This window comes from Pleuronectes platessa, chromosome 5 (assembly GCF_947347685.1).
Source record: "Pleuronectes platessa chromosome 5, fPlePla1.1, whole genome shotgun sequence".
Lineage (NCBI taxonomy): Eukaryota > Metazoa > Chordata > Actinopteri > Pleuronectiformes > Pleuronectidae > Pleuronectes > Pleuronectes platessa.
In genome coordinates this window covers 9,801,321-9,818,247 of record NC_070630.1, presented here as the reverse complement: position 1 = coordinate 9,818,247, position 16,927 = coordinate 9,801,321, and the positions used below count along the sequence as shown (strand labels likewise).

General features: G+C 43.5%; 1 protein-coding gene across 1 annotated transcript; it reads left to right on the top strand.

The window, feature by feature from the left end:
• The first annotated feature begins 12,590 nt into the window (after positions 1 to 12,590).
• Positions 12,591 to 15,637, top strand: p2ry1 (purinergic receptor P2Y1). Its single transcript, XM_053422645.1, has 2 exons — positions 12,591 to 12,901; positions 13,168 to 15,637. The coding sequence occupies exon 2, from the start codon at positions 13,197 to 13,199 to the stop codon at positions 14,256 to 14,258; it is 1,062 nt and encodes a 353-aa protein (XP_053278620.1). The 5' UTR covers positions 12,591 to 12,901; positions 13,168 to 13,196; the 3' UTR covers positions 14,259 to 15,637.
• Positions 15,638 to 16,927: the final 1,290 nt, after the last annotated feature.

The following is a 16,927-nucleotide window of genomic DNA, read 5'->3' as shown; positions in this document are numbered from 1 at the left end:
ATTTACTCGAGATGTGTTTGAAAAGCTGCTGCGGGTCAAACGGAGGTAAAGGGAAGCCGGGACTCGTCGTTCCATCTCGGGTCAGTAACTCTAATTTCTTCGCCAGGCTCCTCAATGTGACCTTCAGCCTGAGCGTGTTCGTGGAGGCAGCCAAAACGGAGGCAGGCGGTTTCTCATGAACCCGTGTGTGAGGAAACGTTGATAGTACCGTGAACTCAGAGAGACACTTCATCACAGGAGGCTCTGTTTTTATTCAAAGCCACTGCTGGATACACCTAGCACCAGAGATCCATCACATTCACACTAATCTCTGAATATTTTATGCAGAATAGTAATTAATCAATAATAATAACAAGCCAGAGGATGAAACTGGGGAAGCCACGTGTGTGAGGTTGTGCTTCAAACCCCCTCTCTCTCTCTCTCTCTCTCTCTCTCTCTCTCGCCTTATTAGGCCTGGAAAAGTGGTGCTTACCAGACCATGCAGGTGAAGTTAAAACAGAGGCATATCTGATCTTTGGTTAAACGGGTCTGACGGAGGTGACGGAGGTGACGACTGGAGAATATGGGGAAGAGGAGGAACGAAAGACGTCAATCTCCTGAAAGTGAAGGGAGGAAATGAAGTAATTTGATATAGAGAAGCAGCAGTGGCAGCGAACAGGTGAGGAAGACAGGAGACAGGTAATCGATGTAATATGAGTATAAAATCACAGATCAAATCACGTCTCCACGCTGGCTGTTCCACAATAGCGGCTGTAGCTTAATTCGATTTATCAATGAACAAAAAAAAAAACATCTGCCATTCTAACGTCAATCCAGCGGTGGGAAATGATTTTCAATAAACATCAGTGAAACACTGGTGGATCATATCATACTTTACCGAGACTAACGAGCAGCACTGACAGGTCCTGGAAGATCTTCTTTAGCTCAGTGGTACTTTCAACTAATAATAATCATATTTACTATATTAACACATTGTGTTAGCCTGCGTAGACATATTGGACAAATTAGGTTAAAGGTTGGATTGGATGATGGAGTTTGATACAAGTTATCTATAAGTATATTTATTATCCTTATTATCATTATCATCCATTATCCATTAAGCTTTATCCATTATCCATTAAGCATTATGCGTTATTCAGTATCCATTATCCATTCTGCTTATCCTTTGTGGTTGGCACGGGGCACTGGAGCCAATCCCAGCTGACATCGTGCCAAAGGCGGGTTGCAACCTGGACAGGTCGCCAGCGTGTCTGAGAGCCCACAAACAGGGGAAAACTGTTCTTATCACTACGATCTGAGTTCAAGATAAGTTATTGTTTGATGCCAGAAATGGGGAGAAACCTGATCGACAGACACAGACCCCCAGCCGGTGGCTACTGCACAGACTCCGGCTCTAAATGCGAAAGATGGTACTCCTTCATCTCCAGAACAATTGGCTTCATTTGTGGATAGTTGGAGGAAGTTGAGACATCTCGTCCGTCTTTATGAATAATCTCACTCTTTCCCTCCCTCCCTCTCTCTCTCTTTATAAATATATATATAAATGTAAATATAGTATACTGCTGAGTTTTTTATTTGAGTGATTTTTAAGTTGCTGCTGTACGTGACTCCTCAAAAGAGTGTGATATGGACGAAAGTTCATCGTGGACAGCGAATAAGTTCCTCTGATCTGAACCTGGTTATTAGCCGGCTTCTCTACATCCCCGGTGAAACGCCTCAGAACTCCCATGGTGCACTGCTGCCTTCCTGTCCCTTTCTTTGCCTCCAACAACAAGAAAGGGCATATTGTTTCTGTCTTGGCGCTGCCTCCTCTCCCAGATGTAACGCACTGTTGCCTCCTTTCTCTTTTCATATCTGTCAGTTTTGCTTCTGTTCTGTTCTCTGTAGTCCCTCCTCCTCCCTCCTCCCTCCTCCCTCCACCCTACTCCATCCTCCCTCCTTTCTCCTCCCTCTCTCTTTCATCCATTCACCCTTTGGTCCCTGTCTCTGTCACTGGAGCTTCCCGTCGTCACATCTCTCTTCTCACTATGTGCTGCCCATTAATGTGCCTTTTTAAGTCTCCCCCCCTCCTGCCTCCATCCATCTCGCTCCCTCCCCTGTCGTGGTGCAGAATATTGATAACCGGCCCCCCCGACGAGTAGAGATCCCCCACGTAATGTTTTCCTTTCATTTCTCAGGGACTTGTTTGAATTGGCGAAAGTGCTTTGTGTCTCCGTGTGAGCGGGAAGACACTTTCAATTACTAATTAAAACTTCAGATAGTGTGAGTGCAGCCGCTGCGACATGTTGTGTGTGTGTTTGTGTGTGTGTGTGTGTGTGTGTGTGTGTTTGTATATACGGTGGCCAGGAAGTGCAAACCACAGTAGCAAATTTATAGAACACAGCAACAAGTATAAGTATTTTCTTATAAGCAGTTGAGTTTTTTAAGTCAACATTTTGTTTTCTTATTTGTCATTTTGTTTTGTTTTTAGCTGTTGTGTTCTTTTATTCACCGTTGTGCTTCTTGTTGACGTTTTGTTTTCCTATTTGTCATTTTGCTTAGTTATTAGCCATTGTGTGCTTTCCTTTGCTGTTGTGTTTTGCTATTTGGCATTTCCTTCTTTGTCTTATTTAATGTTCTGTTTTATTATCTGTTTTTGTGTTGTGTGATTGTCAGTTGCCTTTTCTCGTTTACTGTTTCTTATTTGTTTTTTTGTTTTCTTATTCAATATTGTATTCTGTGATTTACCGTTGCACTTCACGGCCGCCGCAGTTGCACTAAATTAATGGATCGAGAAGCTAAAGTAAAAATGTATTACATTACAGAGTCAGATCTTTGAAACTGTTGTATTTCCTGTTAAATGTGTGTGTGTGTGTGTGTGTGTGTGTGTGTGTGTGTGTGTTTGTATGTGTGTGTGTTTGAGTCCGTGTGTCAGACAGTTACTCTCAAGTTTTGTTTTGTCCTCCTCCCACTTCATGTTCACTTCTTTCAACACTTTTGACAAACACTCACCTCAGCATGTTCAGACTGTTTGTTTACACACCAGTGGATCCCTTTCTTTTTGTGCTTTGTGTCAAATGCCATGCATTCTTTTTTTCTCCTTGTCAAATTGCCCATAAAACGCACAACCTTGCTTTCCACTCTGAATGTTCAGCAATTTTACGCTGACTTGCTCGCTAATGGAAAAAGTTTGACAGTTTTCCCGCCTTTCTTTCTCACCGCATCCTTCCATTTGTCAGCGGCGTCTTTCATCGCCACGCTTCATCCCATTAAGGATTTAGTCATTCGGAGCGATTCAGATTATGGTTCACGGACGATAATGTTAACGCTGTGAGGCACATGCACATTCTGATGACGCCGATCGTTTACTCTTTTATTGCCTTCCACGAAGAACACGATATTTCCCAGAAAGCAACTGTACAATCAAACAATCTCAACTACAGAAATGAAAGCTCCTTTCCAGGAAGCACTTCCACAGGCTCGAACCTCATTTGTGTTGGTTAACAAAGTGGAAGTCATCCAGGAAATGATTGATTAAAATCTGGTTTTCGTTCTGCGGCGATTCTGGAGGAATGTAAACTGATGCGGGTCTCAGCTGGAAGCAAATGCATTGTAATGTGCATCCTGTATGTCTCACCAGGCCACTGAGTGTCTTTAAGCCAGCATTAGCACCACTGTATTGGCACACAAACAGCTTTACGCTAATGTGCGCCATTAGCCCCGACTCTTTACCGCACTTTGCTGCAAGCATCTCTGTATCACAATCCTTGTTTTCAGCTGCCGGGGAAACAGATGATGGAGAACCACCTTCATTAGATTATCCCTCTACCCGCCAATTGCCTCCATCCCTCCGTCCACATTCCTTTCATCCGACACTTGTTATTTGACTCCACTTGCCTCCTAATACATACATTATGTCACGTGCACATAGCTTGAGTTGGTTTTTGCAGCTTTATTGTTGCAGCGTGAGTTTTATAAATGGGCTTGTTTTGTCATCTAAGATCAAACATTTGTTCCTCGGGGTAAACGGGTCGGACAAGCTGAAACGATGGTTCCTTTCCAAACATTTCAGTCGGGCAAACGCGAGCCCTCAGGCGGATTCAAGACAAGGTTTATTAATATTGCGAAATTATAAAAATTCCCCTTTTTATAAGGCAGATGTGTCTCCAATTTCAATATGTCTCGTCAGTCATTATGTGCCGTTGGAAAAAGCACATCTTAAATCCAGTGGTCACGTCACCCAGGCAGGATCTCATTCTTATATCTTATACATGCTTCTCCTCCCATGGACAAAAGGCCTCAGGACAACCACTTATCTATGAAGCCTTTTCTTATCTAGGTAGTTCGAAAACATGTGTGACCGTCTTTTCTCCTCATTCCCACTGCAGTGAGATCTAAATCTGCATAATTGGGCGTCACTTTGTGAAGTTGAACCATTCCTGAAGAAACTGTCGTCTCTCTGCCTACTGCCAATGCATTTAGTCATTATTTTTGGTTTATGTTGGGTTTGGAGCGTTGTTTGATGAATTGGTAAATTTGTATTTACGTTAGTGTTTTCATTTTCAAAGTTTTACACTAGTCTAGAATGTTTTCAAAGTTGTTTCTGATTGGGAGAAATCTTTTAAAATAACTAAGAATTTGTTGTTTTGATGATTTACCTGATGTCCGCTTGAAGTGACCTTTTGTGACATACTTTGGTCACAAAAATCCTTAGAAACGAAGCCAGATTTAGCTTATTTTATTCTCATGCATGGGAACAAATGTCATGACATAATGGTCGGCTTACAAAAATGCTTTGACTTAATTACAAAAAGGAAGTGGCCTGACAGTCTGGGAACTACGTTAATGTGGTATTTACACAGAATGGACACACTGACCTTTTCTCTGCTCGATGGAAGGCCTCCGTGACATTAAGCTGCATTGATCAGATTATAGAAAAATCTGTTGTTGGATTTGGACCAGCAAGAGAAAATGATCCTGTGCCATCATACAGACAGATATCAGATATAGGAGATGCAGATATAGGGAGTGATGGGAAGGCAGAGAGGTGGGAGCGGAAAAAACAAGAAGAGAAGGTGCAGCACACGGGGCTGGTCATAGGGTTTAGCCTGTTGATCACAGTAGCAGTCAGAGGACCCCTGGGGAGCAGCTGACCTTTGTGTGTGTGTGTGTGTGTGTGTGTGTGTGTGTGTGTGTGTGTGTGTGTGTGTGAGAGAGAGAGAGAGAGAGAGAGCTGTATACAGAAAGCTAAAGTGTGCACCAGACTTAACTGACCTTTCTTTTAAGGTCCATCCAGTGTGAATTCAGGTTCTCGGGCAATCAAGAGAGCAGGAAGGGGGGGGAGTCTTTATATGAGCTGTGAATGTCAGAAGGAAACTTCTCAAGCCAACTGTGATGATGTGTTTCACAGGAGAAAGGTACAGCTTGTCCCGAAGATTACCTGTGGGGCCACAGAAATAAGGACAGACGTCACCTTTTACGTTGATTCATTTATTCATTTATCCATCAATTGTAAAATATTTATATCTCTGGCAATGCTTTAGTGTTTTTTTACAAGCTTTTTTCTCATCTTATTCTACAGAACAATGCCACGTGCACTATCTCATGTGTTGAAACATTTTACCCCAGCCAATGTAGAAGGAAAGGCTGTGTACATTTGCAAATACTGTTCAAAGACCTATGTTAAGAATGACATAGATCCAGAAGCATATAGTCAAGTTCCCAAAGTTCCCAACAATTTCCAGTTAATTCCCATGGAAAGTTTCCAACTTTGAATATTCCCGGAATTTTGCAACCCTAGTCAGGACACAGTCGTCTGTTAAGAGATTCAGCAAGAAACACTAGGATTCATTTAGTGTTTTGCGACCATCTGGCTAAAGTCCAATATTCAAAACTTCCAATAAGTTTTATTTTGCTAACTTTTCACCCACTGCAGGTGGCATCACCCCCGATGAGCGTGAAAACTAACAGCAGACCTGTCCCCGTGAACCGTGAAACCAGAACCATGAGCTCAAAGAAGCCACAGCGCTCCTGATGTGACCTGCAGATCTCTGTGAATATTCTCTGTGGGTTTGTCAGTACCAGTGGCTCTTATCAGATATAAGTGATGCTGTGATCCATTGTTGACGCAAACAATATTAAGTGTTGCAGCTTTAAGTAAACTGTTTATCTCAATGTTTACACAGTAGTTCAACGGGTCCCTATCTATCATAAACACACTGTGAGTTGAGAGAGTTTATATGTGGTTTAAATACATTGTCCTTGTTTTTTTGAAAGTTTATACAGTGTTTTTTTAATCATATTTCACCATTTTGAGATATAAATATTATAATATGAACATGATCCCTGATTTATTATTATTATTATCTTTTTATTTTATTTTTATTATTATTATTATTATTATTATTATTGTTGTTGTTGTTGTTGTTGTTGGTGATGATTCGTGGTGCTCTCATCACTGCTCTTATAACTATGGTTATAACTTGAACACAACAGTTTATACAACTACTCCTGGTCCAGGTTCTTCCTGCGGGAGGGACGGCAGAAAACATCTGAGACTGAAAACAATCGTTCTGTTTATGAATACCACATTCGATATTAACTTTCAACGTGTACAATATAACTTCTCAACATCATGTTCCATATCACTTTTTCATTATCATGTGCTATATGTGCAATATTACTTTCCTTTTTTCGTGTACGATATGACTTTCATAATCTACAGTATTGTATTGATATCATGTGCAATACTTGCTTCTCGTTTGTCATGTTTATCAAAAGAAAATCTATTACTACTTCGTTCTAGCTTTTAGTTCATTCTTTTAAATATTTTTGTAACTTATCTTAATATTATTGTTATTTATTGAAGCAACGACCATCTCTTACGCCTCATTAAGCTTTGTATTTTAAAAATGTCCCTTCTTTTAAATACTATGACAATAGTCAGTGTAACTCTGGAGCAAAAGAGTTCTTATCTTACCTGATCAGATCTTGAAAGGGAGTGTTTTTCTTTCCTGCATCAACATGCCTGCTTGTTGTGGTGTTGGCTCTCTCTCTATACCAAGTACCAAGTGAGCCATGCAGCGTCATCCCAGGCAAAGAGCTGGCCAGCCAATCGGAGACACTAGGACAGACGTCGCTAGATGTTTTGCTCTCGCACAGTAGTAACGAGTGTTTGGGCTGAAAACACAGAAAGCGCAGGAGACAACACAAGCTACTGAGAGCTTCCATGTGGGTCAATCACCTCCAGAAGAGAGGAACGGATGTGGAGCTGCAGGATGAATTGAGGGAAGAGCGAGGGAAAAATTAAAGAGAAATTGCAAATGAGAGATAATTGAGTGATGCAGAGTGACAGAAAAGGAGAGACGGATGAAGAATTCAGTATTTTGCAGCCTCGTCTGTAGGACGGCTGATAAGAGAGATCAGAAGCACTGGAGATGCTCAACGGAATTGTGTGTGTGTGTATGTGTGTGTGTGTGTGTGTGTGTGTGTGTGTGTGTGTGTGTGTGTGTGTGTGTGTGTGAGTGTGTGTCTGAGGTGGTCTTCCTATGGGCATGATGAAGGATGAAGAAAACAATAAATGTGCAAGTAAATTTTGAGTAAAAACTGAACAAGAAGGAAACCAAAGAGATTAAAGAAAAAAACTGAAACGCAAACTAGACCCACTGGGAAACATTTCTCTGGACCAGCAAAGAAGAAAGTACATTTCTCACAAATCCACTTATTTATCAAATTAATGAGAGGCACGCTGGTCTAAGTATGCTAATGCATCTTAGAGTCCAATTTGCATCACTCAGCATAGCAGTAGACATCTCCATTCAACCTCGATTAATGAGGATGACACAGGCAGGAAACGCTGTTCGCCGTCGCCAGTCTGACGGCGACTGGGTTGTCAGAGGAGCCAGTGAAGCAAGAAGTAAATAAAATGCAGGTCAGAGCCTGAGACAAATAGAATTTCCTTTCTGCGTTTTATGCCTGTCCTTCTGATTCCATCTGGGACAAGAGGGGAAATGGTATTACGTCCAATCAGTCTAGAGACTTCTGGGGAAGGCACTGAACTCACTGATGCAGCTGAATCACAACAGCACCCAGTGGGCTTGTTAAAGTGTTTTTGTTCTGATGTATTTGGGCTGTATTTCTCAGGCAATGATCTGTTTAAAAGTGTCGACAATGATGTCACGCATCCCGCCACATACTTCACGCTCTTTACACGCTTGAGACCGAATGAAGCGGCGGTTAGGATGCTGGGGACTCGAGGTGCGGTGATCCGTGCCCTACACTGAGTGACGGTGCCGGAGCTGCAGGAGGTAATTTAAACTTTATCCTTATCCAGCTTCACACCTGGAAGCATGTGCAGGGCCACGCTGCTTCCGCAGACATGGACTGGATCTGACTGGGGAACCATGACTCACCAAAGTCTGTGACAGTGTGAGTGGAGTAAATGAAAGTCTAAGAAGCTTCATCCATAGATAATGTTCAGCATGGCCGCACCGTTGCTGGGGTTTTTCCCTTTCAATGAAGAACACACTGATTCGTCTTTGTTTTTAAAATCATTAAAATACTGAATTTCAATTAATTATGATAAAACATAAGAGTAGCACGAGTAGAGGACACTGCAAACTCTCTATGTCATAAGTTTACCAACATTTGCCATCATCAAGAGAGAGGTTGTGATGTTTCTCATTCCAAAAGCTCCATCTATATATAAATTTAAGGAACCATGTTGGTTTCAGCTTCTTTCTGTTGCTGTCTTAGTTATTTGTGATTTAACTTCTTCTTTCACTGGTGGTTGCGGCCTCAGCTTTAAGTAGAATGTTGGTTTTACTTGTTACACTCAGAAGGTCTCTCTTTTCTTTTGACCTCATTCTTTTACTCGACTGTTGACAAGGTGTGCGTCACCCAGAGAACACATACCCCTGCTGAGGCTAATGTCCGATCTCGTTAGGGTAAAGAAAATGAAAAAGAATCTGAATCGGCTCCAAAATGCAATGATTTCTTTCTTGGGTCATAAACCACCACCTCGACAAAGTTTAATAGAAATCAGTGCAGTCGTTTTTGAGTAATTGTGCTGAAAGCCAGAAAAACTAGCGAAAACATAAGCACCTTGGCGGAGGTGATAACAGGACTGTCACAGTGAATACATTGCAGTGAAAAGCACCCAAAGGTTGAAGGAGCACTAACTTAGAAAACCCAAGCTGTTTTTTTTTGGTGCCATGCAAAAGTACTAAAACACAATTATTTCTTCTTCAGTCAAAGGTAAAATCCCTAAATGATGTCTTTTAGAAATGTAATCAAATGATTACCCAGCAGAAGTCCATTTAACAGGTTGAGGCACACTGACCCTACTAATGTCACTTCTTAGCACATTTAAATTAACCTCGCAGTGCACATTCGGCCGTGTCCAATATGTCTCTATTCCTGTCAGAGTCTGGGGCCAAAAATGGAGTTCCGAGCCAAATAGAAAATGGTCCTTGGCAGGAAATATGGCGGGAGGAGCAGGTAGCATTTGTCTCACCCTGCCTCGAGACATTGATTATTTAGCTTTTTCATTTTAACGTCATCCCCTATAAGATAACAGAGACTGCAGTTTGGCAAAGGACAGCGCTGAATGTGCAGCTTCATATGTCACGAGTGGAACTTGTTCTCCAGGTCCGTTTCAGGAATGATTGTCCGCAAACAAAACAGAAATTTGTTTTGAGTGAAGTCTGCCGCGATGCCAGCAGCTGTACATTTGCTGTGTTTGCAGACAAAGGATAAACCACAAGGGACTTATTCCATCATGCTCTGTGTTTTGATAGATGTTCAGTACTAGATGGTTTGAGCTGATAGTGTAACAGTAAACTGCCACAGGCAGATTTCCTTCAGATACTCAAATAAACCTTTTAGCAACTCAGAAGCTGCTCTTTTCCCAGGCCCCTGCTGAAATATGACAAGCCCAAAATAAACACAGAACTACAACTACAGTGTCCATACGAATATACAAAGGTATTACTTCTGAGATATCGGCAGAGGTGGAGGTAAGTATTCGTATAGATGTTAGTAAATAGATGGAACACAAAAGATTTCATTTGCAACTATAAGAGTGAATATCTCAAATGAAGTGATGTATTGTAGTCCAAAACCTCTAGTCAATCCTTAGCACAGCATCTGAACATTATACGTGCCAAACATCACACTAATAAAGAGAAGTGGAGCCAAATTAGAGAGGTTTCAGTCGGCACAAGACTCTCAATCGGCACAACTTGGTTATTGTTGTACAAATGAATGTGGGAGAAGCACATTTGTGACAAAATGTGCTTCAAACACTATTTTTGGTCAATCGCTCATTCACATGCAAAAGTGCAGTTTTCTATGGGACTTGTTGGCTGAAAAAATGTCTTCAATTTAATATTTTTCCATTACTGTAATACTATTAATTTCTATTATAATCAGGTGAAATGATGCGTTCATCTATCGGAGGTACAATTGCAGTTGACCTTGGATTTGTGATATAGACTTAACAGCTCTGCTGGTGGAGCCAGGAGCTGATGTAAGAATCCTTCTGAGGCTCCTGATACACTGTGTCAACAGCCAGGCCGACCCAGCCGCTCCCTTGTGACATCACGATGACACATGACACCGCCTCGCCGCTGGTCTGGCACGCCCACAACACAGCCAGGTACAGGGAGAGAGAGAAGGCTTCTCCTGGAAACGTCTGGTTAGCGGTATCACCATGTCAAGGAGACACTGTGTTCTTTACCGATTTGTATTTAATCAGAAAGGGTTTATCAGATCTTTTTTATCTAATCCTCATTTAGGTAGAAGTTCTGTAGAGTTTACAACATGTTGATCTCAGGAGAAATGTTCTTAAAAATAACAGTTACAGTATATTGGAATTCAAAGCTGTATTAAACACTGTCCCAGTTAGAGAGGGGACTATGTGACTTTGTGGAAAATATAAACTATATTTTCATACGTTGTTCCTATGTTGCTTCCCTGTCACATTTTATAAGGACAAAAATCTCAATCCACTAATATCCTCTGATGGACCACGGTACAAGTTCATGTTGGACATTTACTCTCTCTCTCATTAAAGACATCCATTAGATTATTGCTGCAGCTCTGGCTCGCTCCGCTCCCACCATCTTTAAGTTCTTCGGCATCACAGCATAATTCATTTAACCTTTGGCTCTCTCACTCCGCGGCCTGCTCCCTTCACTATTCTCCACCATCCTCTCTCGTGTCTTGTGTCCCTGCCTTTGTCCTTGGCTGCTGTCTCACATCAGGCCGTCGGCCTCAGCTTTTTAGGATAAGCCAATTTATGCAAAGCACAAACTTGTTTTTACCTTGTTTTTACTTTGTAGGTTGGAGGATTACACAAAAACTACAGTACAGATTATCTCAATACTTGGATGCAGTATGGTTCAGAGGAAAAAACATACTATATTGGTGCAGATGTGGAGCAGGGGGCGGATCCAGGATTCTATTATCACTTTCTTTAACATTGAGTGAAAATGGCACATTTCACTCACTTTCGATTTTTAAGAGAAGGGATCTCGATGACAAAAATCCGGCATGTTCAGAGGAATGAGATTCATGAGCTTTAGCAATTTGGTCCAGATGATCCATATTAAAAATCCAGATCGGTTGAATTTAAATGTGGCTTCATCGGGGGGGCTGTTGGGCTTTAGCAGAGGTATATGAAACTGTAGTTCTCGCTGTATTCTGGGGCCTAAAAGTTCTCATTTCCAAATAAAGGCAGCAGCAATGCTATCCACTCTCTTCACATTAGCTGTTGTCAGACATGAACTCCGGAGGACGTCCACAGAATTGGTTCAGGACTCAGCAGGAGATTCTCTGCTGGGACTCAACAACACAGAACATGTGTGGTGCAGCATGCAGAAGTTCCATGAAACATAATAATGCCACTGCATAGATCACGTGTTATTGCTGACGTCACATTCACACCGCTGTCAGACCTTATCACCAAAAGCTCCCGTGACATCTCCTTTGGCGTGTATGGCACAGTTTTCATCCTGAGATATCTGTTTTCTCTTTTTTCATTTTTTTGCAACTGTCCTGTGCCAGAAATGTCCTCAACACACCCCCTCACTGGAAGTGTTACCAGGGGGCTGGATGGAGAAACTCTTGAGAAAGTCCGGAGGATCTCCAACGTTCAGTGCTGTTGTGTCTCTCTCCATAATATTGTCAAGTCTCAACCCTTAAAGTGCCTTGAGGTAATGTGTGTTGTGATTTGGTGGCAAATTAAAGCGCAAACAAAAAAAAATGAATTTAATTCTGTAAATTTTACGCATAATATTACCACAAATCTACACAAACTAAATCTTAAATGTTGCCATAGATAAAGACATGTCTGACATAACTTTTAAAGTCATCTTTATTCTTGATAATGAGGCGATTATTCACATTTCAACAGTCATATCCCTCCCGTGCTGTGGCAGGTCAGATCTGTCAAGGCGCCAATGGGAGGAGGGAGGATCAGAAAGAGCGCGTTTGGAGAAAAGGAAGCAGCCCAGTCAGTGTGCGTGTGTGTGTGTGTGTGTGTGTTTGAGTCAGTATGTGTGTGTGGCGCGCACCTCCCCTCTCCATAACGCAACGAGCCTCCTCTCGCTTTACGCAGCCTGCTCACAATTCCTGCTTTTCGTGCCAGAGCCTGCAGCTGTCTCTGTTGCGTCCCTCTCCGCTGCCGCTGCTCTGGGAAACCGTCGCCTCTCTCGTGACGAGCCGACGCCAGACCTCTCCCTTCCAGAGTCCGCGTAAAAGCCGAAGGACATATCGCAACTTACCAACAATTTTCCAACAGTGTTCGAGGAGGTGAATGAAGACACCTGACCGCCGCGCGTAACGCCCCATCCGCCTGCTGACTGAAATCCTTTCCAACTGTGAAGGCTACAGGAATGTGGAATAAAAATCTGTCTCAGCGGTGAGTGTTGAAATGTGGGTGTGCGTGCGTGTGGGTGTGTGTGTGTTTGCGTGTGAATTGGATTGTGCGTTAAGCGACATTAACTTTGGAGCAGTGAACGCCGCCTCCTCATGCGCACCACTGCTCTGGCATGCAAACGCTATTTAAATCGAAACCGAGCTGCCACACCGATCTGATCTGATATTCTGTGTTCATGATTTAAACATGAAAACACCAAAATGCAAGATAATAACATGTATGTGTCCTCATCTGTCCTTCCCCTGCAGTACAAAGACCCGCCTTTGCCCCTGACACCATGACCACGGACCTGAACTTAACCTCCCTGCTCAATGTCACGGATCTCCACAACCACACGAGAGGATGTTCCCTCACCAAGACCGGCTTTCAGTTCTACTACCTGCCCACGGTTTACATCATGGTCTTCATCACGGGGCTGGTGGGCAACAGCTTGGCCATCTGGATGTTCGTGTGCCACATGAGACCCTGGAGCAGCATCTCGGTCTACATGTTCAACCTGGCCCTGGCTGACTTCTGCTACGTCCTCTCCCTGCCCTTCCTCATCTTCTACTATTTCAACAAGACGGACTGGATATTCGGGGACGTCCTGTGCCGCCTGCAGCGCTTCATATTCCACGTGAACCTTTACGGGAGTATTCTGTTTCTGACCTGCATCAGCGTCCACAGGTACACCGGCGTGGTGCACCCGCTCAAGTCTCTGGGTCGACTGAAGAAGAAAAGCGCGGTTATCACCAGCATGCTGGTGTGGGTGGTGGTCATTATTGCCATCTCCCCCATCCTGTATTACTCCAGGACGGGCTTGAAGCGTAACGCAACCACTTGCTATGACACCACCAGCGAGGATGAGCTTCCAGGTTATTTCATCTACAGCATGACTTTGACGGTGTTCGGGTTCTGCATCCCTTTCATTATCATCTTTTGTTGCTATGGCATGATCGTCAAAGCGCTGATCTGCAACGACATGAACAACGCGCCCCTGCGGCGGAAGTCCATCCACCTGGTCATCATCGTGCTGGCGGTCTTCGCCGTCTCCTACATGCCTTTCCACGTGATGAAGAACCTCAACATGAGGGCCAGGCTGTACTTCCAGGGCCCCGACATGTGCGACTTTAATAACCGCGTCTACGCCACCTACCAGGTGACGCGGGGGCTGGCCAGCTTAAATAGCTGCGTGGATCCTATTCTTTACTTCCTGGCTGGGGACACCTTCAGGAGGAAGCTGTCGCGGGCCACAAAGAAGACCTCGAGGAAGGGGGACACTGTGCTTCAGTCCAAGAGCGAGGAGACGGCACTCAACAGCCTGGCCGAGTATGTGGAGAACGGGGATCGGAGGCTGTGATTGGGCACCGCTGAGTGTCTGGCCCCGGGTGTGGATCTCTATTAGCTTAAGAGAACCGGACGGACTCAGTATTAAATAAATAATTGCACTGTCCCGGACTGAAGGCTGTCTGTAGAATTTATCGGCCTATGGTTTATAGAACTGTAGGATAAAGAGTTAATTTAACCTTGTGATAACAGTCACTTGTTTGCAGCCTGTCAGTGTTGATAACCTTTAGTACTGTGTGGTCCCGTACACGTATTGTACTCAAGCTGTTAGAGCCATTACTCCTCGTTCTGATGCTTTGTGTTCACAGAATGAACATTATGATCGGGCAGGAAGGGGCCACAGGTTCCTATACAGGCAGTAATGCCCCACGCAATCAATTTGTCCAGAAAGTGAGAATGGATAGAACCTTCTCCAGCCACTGAACTGATGCTTAATCAATAGCTATTAAGCAAGTGGTAATTTGTGGTTAAGGAGGTGTACCTTGGACGGCTTGTAAAAGTAAATGCACTGAAGCTGAGATTGCTGCATGGACGTGCCATGCAGACGTTGTAATGCACTATGACCGGGGACTCTCTGCTCAGAGGACGACCTATCACTCCTCATTTCGTTCTCCATCTATTACTGACTCGGCCAGGAACGTGGTCGACCAGTTTTTCATTTTGACAGCTCTGAGGTCAAGGGTCCCCGTTGTCTCTAGTACCACAGTCCCCCCCCCCCCCCCCCTCCTTGTCAACATGTTCCCTACAGAACAACAAAAGAAAATACATACAGTATTTTTTGTGTATATGATACTATGATGAATGTTTTTTTGTTTTTTTAAGTGTACTGTACAGAATGTCGTGACGTTCCAGACGAGTTTGTGTTGTCAACAGTTTTTTTGTTCAAGTCATTAAACCCAGAACCTTTAGTGCATGAGTTCAGTGTTAAATACAATCAGTGGCAGGTTTTAACGAACTGTTTGTTACGGCACAGGGATTATTCGATTAAACACAAATACACACACACACACACACACACACACACACACGCACGCACTCACCTGCTATGTGACTCCATCAATATTGAAGATTGTTTTTCGTATAAGATACCTCAAAGTGAATTCTGCACTGTGTTTGGGCTTTGGTAGATAACCGTTGTTTTGTACCTGTTGTAGTGATTCTGGAGAAATCACTGTGGAGCTTTCTCTCTCTCTATATATATATATATATAAATATATATATTTTACCCTGGACTCCATAGATGTTTGACGTCTCTACTAATACGTTTGTAAATCTGAAATGTGGTCATCGACTGTCACGAGAAAGGAAGTGAAACACCTGTACAGGAAATCTGGGGCCACGTGTGTATCTTTGTCAATAAATCCTTTTTATATTTAAAAACATGCCCGACAATGTGAGGAGGATAATTCTTTTAAAAGGTTGGGTAACTCTTTAAGACTTGTGTGGACTGTTGTGAGTGAACGAACACTGTTGGCAACATTTGAGATTTGGCAATTTGCGGCTCCTCCTCTTTCTCTCTCTCTCTCTCTCTCTCTCTCTCTCTCTCTCTCTCTTGAGTGTGTGCTACCGTTAACTTTCTTTTCCAACACTGCCAGGAGGAAGTGAGGGGACGAGGGAGGAATAAAAAGTGGCACCTTTTATTTCTGGCTTATCCTAAGACAGCTTTTGTGTCCGTCACAATGGCGTGGCCTTATTGATGCGGACAGGGGGTGCGAGGCTGTTGCCAGGGCCTCTAGGCTGAGCTGTGTTGTGGGCGCAGGAAACTGGCCGACCCTCTTCCTCCAAACACGGCCTGTGAATACAAACGGCTTTTGATTTCCTGGCTTGAACGTGCACAGAGCAGAGCTGGCTTCGACATGTGTGTGTGTATATCTGTGTGTTGAAGAGCCCGGAGGCAAAGGAGACCTTATTCCACGAGGTGACTGCTTTGGCTTCTGTTGGTTGGTCACTGGTTGTCAAACGCAGCCACTGGGACATGCATATGCGACACAGGCATGTTAATACACATGTATTTCTGTTTCTATTTGTGGGATACAGATCCTCTGTGCTCTGTGTACACGTGATAGGATTCAGCCAGGGCCATATCTCTAGGCTGCGTCAGGGCTTTTGAGCCTCAGTGTCGAATCTTGACTTGCAGAAAGGTTGGGATGCTTGCCAGCGTCTCCTCCCTCACTCCTCAGCCACCTTTCACCTCTTTTCTCTCACACCTCTCTGTTCTAAATGCAGAGAGAAAGCCTTTCTTCCCTGTATTCCCCTTCGACCAGGGGAGTATCTGAATAAGAATTCGGAGGAGAAGAGATGGAAGAGTCGAGTGCGAGACACGAAGACAAAGTTTGTTTGTGCGTCTGTTCAGAGGAGGGGAGGGGGCCAGCAGTTTAATCACAATCAGGGCAGCTAGGCTCAAATACTGAGCTTTGTTCTCTGAGATTTACCGTCAGGGCTGGAAGGAGCTCATCTATCACAGGGGCAACGCGATCTGAGCCAAAAAGTACCGCGAACCACACAGAAACCAAACGTAATCAACATGCCAGTGGTGAGAAGCCCCTGATACAAACAGTTGGCACTGATGTGGTTTCAAATTCCACTGGAGTCAATCGGCACCATGTGACACCAAAATGAGAGAAAATAAACTCCCATGCACTGTATATAAATTCCACAATTGTTGCTATACAATTTTTGTGT

Excerpts from the sequence above, each read along its gene's own strand:
- p2ry1 (XM_053422645.1), top strand. The coding sequence starts at position 13,197 with ATGACCACGGACCTGAACTTAACCTCCCTGCTCAATGTCACGGATCTC.